The sequence below is a fragment of the Phyllopteryx taeniolatus genome, chromosome 13 (assembly GCF_024500385.1).
Source record: "Phyllopteryx taeniolatus isolate TA_2022b chromosome 13, UOR_Ptae_1.2, whole genome shotgun sequence".
NCBI classification, from domain to species: domain Eukaryota; kingdom Metazoa; phylum Chordata; class Actinopteri; order Syngnathiformes; family Syngnathidae; genus Phyllopteryx; species Phyllopteryx taeniolatus.
The window spans coordinates 12,767,336-12,782,416 of record NC_084514.1 but is presented as its reverse complement, the minus strand read 5'-3'; the positions used below and the strand labels follow the sequence as shown (position 1 = coordinate 12,782,416).

At 43.7% G+C, this 15,081-nt stretch overlaps 1 protein-coding gene and 1 long non-coding RNA gene across 2 annotated transcripts; one reads left to right on the top strand and one right to left on the bottom strand.

Annotated features, from left to right (window-relative positions):
* Positions 1-27: 27 nt before the first annotated feature.
* qrsl1 (glutaminyl-tRNA amidotransferase subunit QRSL1) lies at positions 28-8,209 on the top strand. Its single transcript, XM_061795024.1, has 11 exons — positions 28-183; positions 455-614; positions 695-793; positions 875-971; positions 1,710-1,871; positions 1,943-2,118; positions 3,056-3,168; positions 5,090-5,282; positions 5,451-5,568; positions 6,566-6,771; positions 7,802-8,209. Exons 1-11 carry the CDS (start codon positions 160-162, stop codon positions 8,026-8,028), a joined length of 1,575 nt encoding a protein of 524 aa, XP_061651008.1. The 5' UTR covers positions 28-159; the 3' UTR covers positions 8,029-8,209.
* Positions 8,210-13,552: 5,343 nt separating this feature from the next.
* On the bottom strand, positions 13,553-15,058 carry LOC133487838 (uncharacterized). Its single transcript, XR_009791468.1, has 2 exons — positions 14,880-15,058; positions 13,553-14,047 (listed from the first exon to the last, which is right to left on the bottom strand). It is a non-coding gene; the product is annotated as an uncharacterized LOC133487838 (long non-coding RNA).
* Between the last annotated feature and the right edge of the window lie 23 nt (positions 15,059-15,081).

Sequence of the window (15,081 nt, the reverse complement as noted above, 5' to 3'; positions counted from 1 at the left end):
TCTCAACCAATCAGAGCCAAGTTTGAACGAGCACAAGCCAATGAAACAAAGCGTTCTTACAGTCGCCGGACTTTCCCCCAAAACATGGCAGCTCTCTGGCGCTTGCTTGCGCCACACCGTGTTGAAGGTTGACGGCGAAATCCTCAAAGTAGCGTAAATATGCTCAGCCTCACTTTACGAGAGGTTAGTACGGCTCGAGTGTTGAAAAATGGCCTTTTTGCTTCATTAAATCATACATAATAGACCACTCTACCTGAAGCAGGCTTGTGTTTGTCGAATATGGACTTTTAGCTCTGTACTACATGAATGTCGACATAGCTAGATAACGTTGTGGCTCTCATACCGCTATATTCTTCGTGTTTAGTTTGTAACCCTTCCAGAATAATTTGACTCCAGACAATAACACACACACACACAGCATCCAAACGTTGGACGTACTTTTGAAATTTTCCAGGTTTCCGTTGCACTCAGAGAGGGCAAGATCTCTCCAACTGAGCTGTGGAGGAAGTGCTTGAACCGCATCAAGCAGAACCAGCATCTAAATGCTTACATCACAGTGACAGAGGAACTGGCCTTGAAGCAGGCTCAAGAAGCAGAGACCAGACTAGTGAGAGGTGAAAGAACAGCTCCTGTGGAAGTGTAATACCGCATGTGTGTTCGGTTAGTCACGGCAATATTTTCTGATCTTCAATAGGTACCCCTAAAGGTCCTCTTGATGGAATCCCTTTCGCAGTCAAAGACAACTTTTGCACGAAAAATGTCAAGACCACATGTGCTTCGAGGATGCTTCAAGGTATGAGGACACAATGCGCATGATGTGTTCATTCAATGGTATTTATAAGGAGCATCCATTAGCTGATTGTCCCTGTTGCAGACTACACTCCACCGTACAGCGCTGCAGTAGTGCAGAAGCTGTTTGACCAGGGAGCCGTTCTCATTGGGAAGACCAACATGGACGAGTTTGCCATGGGGTAGAAGCATTGCTGGCGATATCAAACATTTAATGCACCGTATTTCCTCAAATAGTGGCATCCACTCTGATTCGTTTGATCTCTCGTCACGTCATCCAAAAAATATCTATTTTTGCTTCTTTCTTTCGAATAGCGAGCGGATCCACCCGGTGGCCGTAATTACCTTTAATGTGTCGTCTGGGACCACGATGTGTGCCGATGATATCGTTAGCGAAGCGACGCAGCTGTAGGGCTGGGCAATATGGCCTTCAAATAAAATCTCTAATTTGTTTGACTAAACTCCAATTTCATTTATTAAGCGATTTGAGACATTCTATGATATAATAATGGTAGAAAATGACATTGATTGAAATGTTTTTCACCAAGCATTAACTTTCATTGACTTCTACAGAAATACTGGTCATAGAAATAGATCTTTCTTTAAAGATAACAAGAAAGTGCTTTTTTTTCGAAAAATGCTCCTTTCATTAAAACATGCTTGTGAATGTGATCCTTAATAAACTAACAACAGATGTTTTAACTTTGAATCATTTTGAGTACAAATGGGTTTTGTGCTTTTCATTTCATTATATTATCATTCTAAATTGTTGGTTGCGGGCAAATGAAAAATGTATAATGTCAGATATCATCCAAATATTTGAGGATAAACAAATGAAACTCAGCCACAGTTTAAGGAAATATGAAATATATCAGTCGCAGCAGTCATTTGTCAGCATATTGCCTGTCTTTGTCTTCCAGTTCGGGCAGTACTGATGGTGCGTTTGGGCCAGTGAGGAACCCGTGGAGCTACGCCACTCCCTACTGTGAGCGGACCGGTGCGGTACCGGACTCTGACTGGGTTATCTCTGGAGGAAGTTCAGGAGGAAGCGCCGCAGCTGTGGCCTCCCTGACCAGTTACCTGTGAGGCATCGCCTGCTTCAACCTTAAAAAAAAAAAAAGAGAATGACATTGTCATATTGTCTTCCTGGTAGAGCTTTAGGGTCGGACACAGGTGGTTCCACCCGTAACCCAGGAGCACTGTGTGGCGTTGTGGCTCTGAAGCCGACGTACGGGCTGCTGTCGAGATATGGCCTTATACCTCTGGTCAACTCCTTTGACGTTCCAGGCATTATGACACGAAGTGCCAGCGATGCAGCCATGATTTTAAGTAGGTTGTGTTTGCAAATTTCACCCCATGGCAATGACTGACGTACATTAGAAACTTTCAAAATTGTGAATTGGAATCACGTTACAGTGATATATTGGGATAATAGACTGTTCTTCCATTATCATTTTGATAGGCGAAATCATATGGTTATACTGCCTGAAGTTAAAACTTTTGAGTTGTCTTGCAATGGGATTTCAGAGAGCGGTGGGGGATTTTAGCAAGCTCATGTATTTGTGTGCTTTGGCATGTCAATACAGCTATGGACGATGAATGAATGAATGAATGAATGAATGAATTCTTTCATCAGAATCAGAATCAGAATCATCTTTATTTGCCAAGTATGTCCAAAACACACAAGGAATTTGTCTCCGGTAGTTGGAGCCGCTCTAGTACAACAGACACACATGCTACATGGGTACGAAAACGCCAGACAGCCACGTGATGTCTCTTATAGACTGATAGAGCTGTTTACATATCTACTTTTTGGAATAGAGGAAGTCCAGATGTACATTTTATTGTCCATAAATGTTCAGTGGTTATACAGCTGGGGGTCAAAGGTCACATCAATCGTGATTTATTTTTTTTTTTCTTTTCTTTTGGACAAAGGCCATCATCGATCATCATTTTTAGTACTGTCGATATAATCTGCCCTGTCCCATGCAAGTGAGCCAGCTCTCATCCGCCCCAGTGTACTGCTGGAATAGATACCAAGATTTACACGGTTGACACATTTCACACTTGATAGCTAGGCAGGCACTTCAAAAGTACATTTTCCATAATATGTGCCTTTAAAGTTACCAAGTATGCTTGCTTGTCCTATAATAGGCCTCTCGAAATCAAATATAGGCAGGTTATTCATTTGTTCTTTCGTAAACATCCGAAGTGTTGAAACATTAGTGAAAAATCTTATCTGCCGTCGTGTTGACACGTCAACCAGGTATTCTCCAAGGCGTTGACACAAAAGACTCAACAACAGTTCCTGCACCCCCATCGTCAACAGAGCTGCCTGAAAACCTCGACGTCCACAACCTCTTCGTAGGCATTCCAAAGGTTCATTTACGCTTGTATCTTCCTTCATAGGGCACTCATTCCAAGATGTGCAAATGACACATTTGAACACCAGAAATCTATTGACACTTTTTCTCTCCTGTAACGATATCTCTATAATTATATGTATATAATATCATGAATAAATATATTGATCAATATAATGATATTATTTCATTGCATTTTTGGCCCAAATTCCAATGAATTTGGGACATTCTGTCAAATGTAAATCAAAAGAATACAATGATTTGCAAATCCTTCAGCCTATATTCAATTGAGTACACTACAAAGACAAGATATTGCATGGTCAAACCGATCAACTTAGTTTCTTTGCAAATATTCGCTCATTTTGAATGTAACGCCTGCAAAGCGTGGATAGGGGCATATTGACCACTGTGTTATCTAAGCTTTCCGTTTAACCACACTCTTTACGCGTTTGGAAACGAACTCTATAGGTGGAAAGCTTCCCCATTTTTGCTTGGTGAACAACTTCCCCATTCTCGTGTTTTGTGCTTCACAATGCACCACGCATTTTCAATAGGGAGACAGGCAGGCCAGTCTCGTACTTGCGCTCTTTTACTAAACATCCAGGCAATTGTAACGTGAGCAGAATGTGACTTGGCATTGTCTTGCTGAAATAAGCAGGGAAGCCCCTGAATAAGAAGTTGCTTGAACGGCAGCAATGGTTTGTCTGTGTGCGCTGCCATTGGCTGGCGACCAGTTCAGGGTGTACCCCGCCTCTCGCCCAGAGTCAGCTGAGATGAGCGCCAGCATGCCTGTGACCCTCGTGAGGATAAGCGCTATGGAAAATGAATGGATCGTTTTCGCAAGGTTCCCTGAGCCCACGTGGCAAGATCCTTTACACAATGATGATGCTTTTGAATGCAGTGCCGCCTGAGGGATCAAAGTTCACAAGCATTCATGTTGGTTTTTGGCCTCGCCGCTCCAGATTCTCCGAATCTTTTGACGACGATATGGACCGTAGATGATGAAATGCCTAAATGCCTTGCAATTGTACGTTGAGAAACATTGTTCTCAAACTGTTGGACTATTTGCTCACAGTCGTTCACAAAGTGGTGAACCTCGCCTCATCCTTGCTCGTGAACAACTGAGCCTTTCGGGGATGCTGCTTTCATACCCAATCATGACACTCACCTGTTTCCATTTTTTTTTTTTTTTTTTTTAATAAAGTATACCTCAACTTTTGTTGCCACTGTCCCAGCTTTTGTGGAACGTGTTGCAGGCATCAAATTCAAAACAAAAAACAATAACATTCATCAGTTTGAACAGGAAATATCTTGTCTTTGTAGTGTATTCAACTGAACATAGGTTGAAAAGGATTTGCAAATCAATTCTATTCTGTTTTGACTTACGTTTCGCACGACATCCCGACTTCATTAGAATTGGCGTTTGTATTATTGTCATTCCCTTTCTTCTTTGATTGGCTTGGAGAAATAATTTGCCATCCATTTCAACTCGAGTTACAAAATGTGTTAGCAGATCTGCTTGCTTGCTTGCCCTTCAAAGGGCAATACTAGTATATCACATCACATACAAACAGTACTTAATACAGCATTACATTCTTCATGTTCATCACAAATACGCGCGGTTGTTACCGTGGCAAGTCGGAATACCTTCGTTCAATAATATCGGTAGACCAGCCAGGACACCTCTGTTGGGTTTGCACTCGTATAAATGTCCATGCTTCTGTCACTGCTGTGTTCTGCTTTTGAATACCATCATTGAATGGGCATTGCATCAATGCCCACGATATGCACTGTACAACAAACAGTACAGAGGAGGGATGGATGGATGGATGTTTACTACCGTCAATGTGTCCAAATGTAAGCTATCATGCAATCTTATTTGACACCTGCGATAGCTAAAGCTTTGTGTGTGTGTGTGTGTGTCCCATCGGGTTCAGGAGTTCTACCCCCCTGGACTGTCCGAGGAAACTGTTGCAGAGTGGAGTCGGGTAGCTGACATGTTTGAGAAATCGGGTGCACGCGTGGAGCAAGTGTCCCTTCCCCACAGTCAGTATTCCACTGCGTGTTACCACGTTTTGTGCTGCGCTGAGGTGGCGTCGAACATGGCGTGTTTCGATGGCCTACAGTATGGTAAGAACCTACAGAAGAGGCGTTCATATACCACATACATTGGGGGTTGTACAGGAAGTCTATTCATTGAAAAGCTAGAGGGAAAGTCCCCCGTATCCTCTCTCAGATAGACATATTGATGTTTGAAGATGATGAGGATAATAATACATATTTGTTCCCATTGATCAGGCCATCGTAGCCAAATGGACAGTTCCACAGAGGTCATGTATGCCACCGCACGACATGAGGGTTTCAATGATGTTGTGAGAGGCAGGATATTATGTGGAAACTACTTCTTGCTGAAACAGTAAGACAGCTTTTTTTTTCCTCATGATACAATCATTTATATTGGATGGACAATGTACGGACGAATGGAAATTGTATGAATTGATGGGACTGCACAGCACTGCAATGCGGCGTATCACGGGCTTACCAATCGTTTTGGCCCACTTCTGCTTGCCGGTCTCGTCTCGTCTTGTGGAGAAATATTGACATTCCAACTGCTATGAAGTTCTTTGCCTGTGTGGAGTTTGCAGGTTTCCTCCCACATCCCCCCAAAACATGCATGGTAGGTTAATTGAAGACTCTAAACTGCCCGCAGGCGTGAGTGCGAGTGCGAATGGTTGGTTGTCTATATGTGCCCTGTGATTGGCTGGCGACCAGTTCAGGGTGTACCTGCCTCTTGCCCAGTTAGGTGGGATAGGCTCCAGCATGACCATGACGCTAGGGAGGAGAAGCTTTATGGAAAATGGATGGATGGATGGCTATTTCTAAGTCATCAGCTCGCATTGCATACTACAAAGATGGCAACCCTCAAGTGTGTTAAAAACATTTAGCATTTTTTTCCCCCCACCATTAAAACAGTTCCCACATGTTAAAAATCCCCCAAGGATCAAGAATGAAGAAACACATTTGACACAATACACATTTGTGTCGCTGAAAGCAGCCCGTTGAAAGGGGCAGCCCTGCGTCGTGCGAATGAGCCTGCCCTCGTCCTGCCGGACGGCATGCTACCGGGCCAGCGGCGAGAACAGATTTCATTGCCGCGACAGCTCGAGGCACAAGTAGACGTGGGCGCACTTAATGCCTTTCAGAGACCCATCTATTTGTAGACAAGCGCTTTCAAATGCAACTTTCCGTAGTATATCTGCTTTGAACCAACTATAATAACAGAGCTTTGGAAGAATATGTATCATAAACCGCTCATTTAATACAATCAATCAATTCTTTTCCGATTTCAGTGATCCTTTGAACATATTTTCTTCTTTCGCCAACGTTGTAACCTTTTCCTCCCGCTTTGTCAGAAACTACGAGCATTACTTCTTGAAAGCCCAGAGGGTTTGTCGACTGATTGCAGCCGATTTCAAGCACGTGTTCAACTCGGGTGTGGATGTTCTGCTGACGCCCATCACTCTCTCAGACGCCCCGCGTTACGACGACTTCGCACAAGAAGACAACCGAACGCGCAGCTCGCAGGAGGATGTCTTCACCATTCCCGCCAACACGGCAGGTAAAGACAAAGCAAGCTGAGAGAGGAAGTTCAAAGTTGCATATCGAAAAAGGAGCTGAGGTGTTTTTTATACGGGCCTTAGCACAAAAGATGCCATGCAAAATCTTTCATAAGCTAATACAGTGGGCTCTTTTTACATTGGTATTTACAGCCACAACCACTGTTTTCATATAGCCATCATCATGATAACAACACATTAATTCATGTGTGACTACTTACCCTAGCACACCATTTTTTATTATTTTTTTTATTTTTGTTTTTTTTTGGGGGGGGGGGTTGTAAAATTGAAAGCAGGTTTGCTTGTTTTTTTTCTTGATGTTTGTCTCATGGTTTGGATTTAAAAAAAAAAAAAAAAAATGTTTACCCCTGCCATGCAAGATGTTTTTATCACAGTTAATTAATGATAAATTAACTAATCCGGTAAAAGCACAACCTACTGCAATGCTTTAAAATTTTGTCTGGGATGCACAGTACTACTTCATCCATGAAAGTGCCTTTATTCAGGTGGTATTATTGAATTTCTCCTGATATTTTACTTACAAATATTTTGACATGTGACCGCCTCACAGTTGTGAGGACCCGGATTCAAATCCGGCCTCGCCTGTGCGGAGTTTGCATGTCCTCACCATGGCTGCGTGGGTTTTCTCCGGGTATTCTGGTTTCCAAAAAACATGCATTGTAGGTTAACTGAAGACTCTTAAATTGGCCGTAGGTGTGAATGGTTGTTTGTCTCGATGTGCTTGTGTCTGCGATTGGCTGGCGACCAGTTCAGAGTGTACCCCGCCTCTCGGCCAAAGTCGGCCGGGACAGGCTCCAGCACACCCGCGACCTTAGTGAGGATAAGCGGCACAGAAAATCGATGAATGGCTATTTTGACAAGAAACCTTCACGGAGATGTTTGCCTTCAGGTCATTCAGTCAACTTCTTCCTGGTCGTTATCACTCTCCAAATTAACGTGTAACTCCGCTGAAGATCCTAATCATCACCTTTCCATGAACTGTCCTTCATCTCTCGTTTTTCCTCCCTCCAGGTCTCCCCGCTGTTTCTGTGCCAACTTCCTTATCCAGAAAAGGCCTTCCCATTGGCTTACAGCTCATAGGGCCCGCCTTCCGAGACAAGAAGCTGCTTAGTGTTGCCCGGTGGATCGAACAAAGGGTTGGCTTTCCCTCCATCAGTGACTTTGAGGAATCCAGCAGGCAGAGTTCCAGTTGCAATCATGGCTTTGCAGGGGGGGGGGGGGCAGAGATGAAGAGATGAGGTAGTAGCCCACTGTAACCTCTGCAATCCTCTATGAGATAATCATGTATTAGAGATTGAAATTATTTTATTGCCTCGAATCCAGTAAAAAGGAACAGACTTCAGCCATGTGACCAGAGCCAAATGTTGATAGTTACTTGCTACATCTTGACCCATGTAAAATAATAGAGATTTGAATGTGTACACTTTCTTCCTCTGTGTTTCAACCGCTCCACCCTTTGATAGGAATTTCAGTGCCGTGAAAAAGTCTCAAATCTGGCCAAAATATCTCAAAAAGATGCAACAAAATGCCACAATCCAAATACATTTAACAGATGAGAAATAAAGTAATTGACATCTCGCAGTCTGGGAAGGACTACAAAGCCGTTTCTAAAACTTTCGGACTCCAATGAACCATGGTGAGCATCGTTGTCCCCAAACGGAGAAAACAGAGATCAGCGCTGGCCAGCCGACAAAAATTACTCCAAGAGCAACAGCGACGGCTCATCTGAAGGAGGACAACATCTGAAGAACTTCAGGCCTTCCGCCTCACTTAAGCGCAGTGTTCATGACTCCACAATAAGGAAGAGACCGGGCAAAAATAGTTCCAAGGCCAAAACCACTGCTGACCAAAAAGAAGATGGAGGCTCATCTTTCTTTGGCTTTTGGGAGAATATTCGATGGACTGACGAGACCAAAGTTGAACTTTTTAGAAGGTGTATGTCTTGTTATGTAACGCAGAAGAACATAACAGTCAATCGTGGTGGCGGTAGTGTGATTACCTGGAGCTGCTTCACCAGTGTACGACCTGGATGACATGCTGCGATTGACGGAACACCGAATTCTGCTCTTTAGCAAAATATCCTGAAGGAAAAGGTTCGGCCCATCGGTTCGTGACTTCAAACTGAACCACACTCGCTTTCTGCGGCAGGACAACCATCCAAAACACACCGGCAAGTCAACTTGTGAGTGGCGTTAAAAAAAGAGTGCAAGATTTTGGAGTGGCCTTGTCATAGTCCAGACTTGAATCCGATTGGAATGCTGGGGCGTTGGGCAATTACTTTTTCCACACGGGGCCAAGTAGCTTTGAATAGTTATTTTTCCTTCAAAAAAGAAAATAAAAAAAAAACCAGCATTTTAGCATTTTAAGTTGTATCGAAGTGGAGCTTAATGACCATGAGGAAAGTGAGACGAATTGAGAAGCTGCGCAGCTGAAATTCGCCCAGTCAGCCAATTACAGAGCTGGAAAGGTGCTTAAAGAAGCGTTCCCAGAAACTCGAATAACCCTGACCACGATCGTTCCCGATCGTTCCCTGCTCATTGGCCCAAATATGCTTGCTTGGATAATTAACATTTGAAATAATGGTATATACCATTTTTCTGTTCTACATGGGAAGTGAAGTCCTTTTGTCAATCTCTGACTCCATTCATAATGTACATTGACACTTATTTGAATAACTACAGTGAGCATTTCTATTTATATAAAAGCACACGCCTCCTTTTCTCCCCCAATCCCAGGTCACACTTGCTACAATTAGCTTCCTGGCGACATTTCGATAACTCCTGCCGAAAGTAACAATTCACCCGTCCGTCCGTTTTCTGTACTGCTTCTCCTCACTCGGGTCACGGGCGTGCTGGAGCCTAGCTCGGCTATCTTCGGGCGAGAAGCAGGGTACACCCTGAACTGGTCGCCGGCCAATCGCAGGGCACATAGAGACGGGCAATTTAGAGTCTTCGATTAGCCTGCCATGCATGTTTTGGGGATGTGGGAGGAAACCCACGCAGGCATGGGAAGAAAATGCAAACGCCACACGGGGGAGGCCGGGATTTGAACCCTGGTCCTCGGAACGGAGAGGCAGATGTGCTCTCCTCATCTCTCAATTCATGTACTGTATTTAAAGTAGCTGTTTTCTCTGGTGTGACCTGTACAAAAAACTCCATTGTTCTACTAGTTACGTCAGTGTTGTCATTTAATGAAACAAGCTTAATTCGGGCAGAGAAAAACATGCCAAACCATTGATCATTATCACCAGCCACACGCATTTTATGACATTCAAGCAATTGCAGGGACACGATACACAGTCGAGCTGTCTGGATGAAAGAGTCTACTTGGACAAAAGCTAATAATTGTCAGGTATTGCTTTTACAATACCAGTATGTCGCAGTGTAGTTCTACATCAATGCAGACAAGACCCACTGTGATAAAGCTATCTGTGCCTTTTCTATAGCACTTGTCCTCATAAGGGTCACGAGCGAGATGGAGACGATCCCATCTGACTTTGGGGAAGGGCCGGGGTACCCCCTATCGCAGGACTCGTCGAAAGTTGTGGCCAGGTCCTATTATTTATTCAATTTAAACGTACTCGATCGTAAGTGTCACATTTTGAACAGCGGGTTCCCTTTGTAATGCATGGAGTTAATGTGCTTTTTGGGACTGGAGATGTCAAATGTTTTTTCCAGACCACACTGCTGAAAGGAAGTATGAGGGCATGTGCATAAGCGGTGTCAACCTGTCATTTCCAAAAACTGAGATAAAGTGGTGGCTTCCTGAGTGACAAATCAGCCACATCAAAAGCAGGTCACGCAGAACTTTATCTGCAGCAGACAGCCAACCATCAGCAGGCTCACATACAGATAATTGGCCACCCAGCTTGTATTTGGCCAATATATTTACAACGTGACCTCACATTAGGGTTCGTGGAGTGTCAATTGTCTCGAACAAATTCATCGTGAAGCCCACGGAAGCATCACAAGACATTGTGCTGCGACTTGCAAGGGAAATACAAATAGTACTCGCATTTTCACAAGTGTGAGTGAGATCGGTGTTGTCCAAGAAAAAAAATGTATTTCTCGAGTTCTTCCGCGGGTGCACATATGGCCGTGATAAAAGGGGGGGAGATAAGTGGTGTTGATGCTCAAGTAACAGACTTGTTGAAAATCATCCATCCATCCTTGTCCTGTTCAGAGTCGTGAGGAACTGGGGCCTATCCCGGTTGATGTCAGGCAAAAGGTACGACTTCACCCTGGACTCGTCGGTCAATCACACACCAAATTTGGCCTTTTTCATATATTTTCACACTGCGATATTATTGCTCAGTCCTGACTCCCCACGTGGGTCTGTTATTTTTTTGGTTTTATTATTAAACAATCCAAAGTGTTGAAAATAGTTTGAGAACATGAACAATACAATGTTTAATAACTCCCCCCAATTAAAATGTTTGTATTCCAAGTTCTTGAAAAACAATGGTTTTGGAGATGCGAAGATTCCGCCCGACAGCTACTATTTGTGAGGTCGGAGGTCACCGATGCTGAACCTGAACATCCTCGTAACCTGTGTTGTCGTTCGTCCAAAAGATTTCGCAAAGGTCTGGGCTCTCAAGTTCAATACCAAACACACCCAATCGGGTTCTGCAGCCACGTTGGAACAGAAGCATAAAATATGAAAACGGTACACGCGCGCGCACAGATTAGGAGTGGTTGCACACAGTGCATGCCAAACAAAACAGTACCAATTCGTAGGAAGCACACCTGTTTCCTGAATCTTGTCAGTAGCTGTTAGTTTCATGCTGGTAAGCCACAATGCAGTGAAATGATGCAGAGGTGTAACAAAGGTCTGAAAGCTATGATGCATTGAATTCATAATTTGATGATTTAAAAAAAAAAAACAGTTTTGTCATAAAGTACAAATATATATATTGCGAGCCAATTCAATCAAGAAAGTTGAATTGTACATACTAATTTAAGGACAAATTTGGTGTAATATTAGGTTTTTGTGTGCGTGTACTGGAAACCTCAGGCCATTCCTCTTCCTAAGATCAATCATGCTTGCTTGCTCTACTTTGTCAGGTTCCCTTACATTTCAGGAGCTGTGTGGAGTGGCGGGAAGGGAAGACGAAGAGGGCTTTGAGCGGTCAACTAAAGCAGAAGTCTCGTCTCCATCACCCCACCGCATTCCGCTGCCGTTCAAGAGTCTCTACTGAGCTGGAGGAATGGCACCGCGGCAAGGTCAAAAGGTCACCATCCTCACCTTCGAATATCAAAAACCCAGTATGCAGTGTGTGTGGCACCGGGAAGTAAGAGGAAGGAATGAGGGAGCAGGCCTATTCAGCACACGTCCCAATGAAGTCTGTTTTTTTTAGAAGATAAGATCAGCTGGACAATGCAGCCACTGTCGGAAAAGGAAAATTCCCACACAGACCAAAACCAAGGGGGAGTCCGGTGAATTCCGTGTCTCACTCTTTGAAGGTCCAAGCAGCAGGTGGAGGCTGGAATGGGCAGTATGAATTATTTACCTGCTGAAAGTCAATTATTGATCTTCAAACGGCTCACAGCCTCCACTATGTTGTACCGTCGCCATAGCGACCTCACAGACCTTTTCTTCATTTAATCTTGCCCAAATGTCTTTCAAAAGTTGCACAAGTTTGAGGGGCAAAATCTTAGTTGGCTCGAGTGATGAAACAAGCAAATTTTGTGGTTGACACTCGTCGTACCAAAGTGCAAAACATGAACACAATTAAGTGCCTACCTTTAAATACAGAGTACGGCTTTTGTTACCATGACAGCCAGGCCGTGAAACGAGGATCATACTCCGTGTTGCCAGCTAAGCAACTTTGCTGCTGTATTTAACGAACTTCCCAACCAACCATTAGTTTTTTCTTCAAAAGGGATGAAGAACGAATCTAGCGAGACTGAGAGTCCTCCAGAGAATACGGAGGACTTTTCTTCAATTTACCCACAGTTTATCTACCAGAGGTCAATTAGCGCAAATCCTGGCACCGAGTGTTGCACATTGGTAGTTGTAACACATACACTGAGCAACAAAAGTTTACCATAACTCAAATGTTGTTTTCCATTTGTAAAAACACTCTTTCCAGAGTCACAGAACTATGAAAGAGCATACACTTGATAGAATGCATCTTCACCACAGCAAAAACCCTTCAATTCTCAGGTGCATTTGCAAATGCACTCCACTACACTGGAGCAGTTGGTATGCGCCGTGCAGTTACACAGAGCGCGGCCGAGTGACAGGCAGCCATTCAAGCAAAATGGGAGGGGATTTGAACCGCATTCACGGAGAAAAGTTTGGAAATTCAAAGACAGCGAGCAGTCTGCCACGCCGAACACTCACACTGAGGAGCGTTAGGGTGTCAGAGTGAATTTCCCCAAATGCACCCTTTGTCACTTTAGCCTAGCTTCCACGAGTATTTTCCAGCAGTCCGACAGCATCTGATGTCTCTGGAATATTGTGCCATGTTGGTCATTTTCATAAATTAACCACTTAAAGTGAAGGTGCATCATGACAAGACTTTTTGAACAACTGCTCAATTTGTACACCATCTTATTAGCCCAGTTTTACTTGCCCAAGTAAAGCACTTGAACTCCACTTTTAATACAGTACGCATGTAATGATACCAGCGCCATCTAAGTACCAATTCAATTATTTTGCAAATTAGAAAAAGGAGTCATCTGGCACCCACACTATCAATTAAGCTTTTCGATATATGCCACAAGAAACAAGCAAATAAAAAGCTGCATGCAGAATCACTCAAGTTGAACATTTATTGAATTTACAAAAAGACCTAAAAAGCTAATTTTTCAAAAAGGCAAAAAAAAAAAAACAACAACATTAAACTGGCATCCTTTATATTAAAAACACCTCACTGGACATAAAGTCAAAAACATAGCCAATATTGAACAGCACACAGTGCATTACTCCCTGGTAAAAGTCCAGTCAATGCAAGACTCCCACTACTTGAAGCGAAGACACTCCGCGTCTCATCTTTTGAGAAACCCAGTGATTACGTGGCAATTAGGCCGTTGAACTCTTAATGTCCAGTGAGTGGAGCCACGGACGAACACATCATCAGCACCACCGACTGTGGAGCAGAGGGGCCAAGGTGAGAGCCAGCAACAGCAAGGAGGGGCCGTTCACCCTGGAGCATGCGTTCTTATCAGTGGTGTTGGCGACGGCTGGCCTCACGGTGGAGGCAACCGAAGTCGCATTCACGGGCCCATTTATGGTGGGCTGTCCATGGACCATCTGCAACGCAATTGGCAAAATATGTTAAGGCTGCTCCTAAATCTCACAAAGTCACAATAGATTCAACTAGAAAAATAAATGCTTTGGGGCAAAGCTGCTTGCTGTGCTTGTGTCACAATCATTTCCGTTTCAGCGAATATTCGCTCAGGAGGACTATAATGACTGAACCCGTACGATCATATCATTATTACACACACACACACACAAAACAATTGATAGATAACTAGTTCTGAAATCAGGAGCCAGTAAAATTTGGTCAACTTCTATTCAATTCATGTTAAAAAGGGGGCCTGGTGTCAAAAAAGGCTTTGCAATAACTCAAAATGTTAAAAGTGAAGACAAATAGCAATTTAGCAAAAAGTTGACAAATTTGCTTTCACGGGCCACAACATTATGTGGAAAGCCTGGTCTGGCCCCTGGGCCTTGAAGTTGAAACCTGGAAGTCATAAACCGCTAATTTAGCTTCAGTCTAAAATTTTGCCACAGCCGTATACAAATATCAGTATTAAGTCAACAGACAGAATAAACTGTTAAGAGTATTTCAGTTGAGGTCATGCTTGCATTCAGGTGTGGGGAAAGTTTAGCCCCAACCTAAATAGTGACACACCTGAATGGGTCTCAAGGCTCACAAGAGACAAAAAAAAAGACGCAACTCGGGTTTTACAATACTTTAAGCGCACCGCTGCTCGCTCTTGTAATGTTTTAGCCTCGTTAATTACAAATGAATGCAACCTGCGTCAGCTTGCTAGCTCATAGAAACAGGGCCACTCTGAGCACAGTTCAAACATGTGCTAGTTAAACTAAAAACAAAAAGATTTCTTTTCAAACTTACTGGTGTTGAAAGCACGAGGACCAGGAGGAGGCCCCCAAAGAAGGCGACACACATCTTCATCTTGCTGCGAGTGTAAAGAGAGACTCGGGCGGCTGAGATGATAAGAAGACAGACAGGTGGTCACAGGATGATTGAACAGAGGGCTCAGGCCTCATTTATGCCCGAGATGACGTCATGCAGCGACGCCTGCTGTGAACTGATG

Bases quoted from the DNA above. Each gene is read 5' to 3' on its own strand.
- qrsl1 (XM_061795024.1), top strand. From the start codon at position 160: ATGCTCAGCCTCACTTTACGAGAG. The intron at 794-874 runs GTATGAGGACAC...TCCCTGTTGCAG, and splicing joins TGCTTCGAGGATGCTTCAAG to ACTACACTCCACCGTACAGC. The intron at 5,283-5,450 runs GTAAGAACCTAC...CCCATTGATCAG, and splicing joins TTTCGATGGCCTACAGTATG to GCCATCGTAGCCAAATGGAC.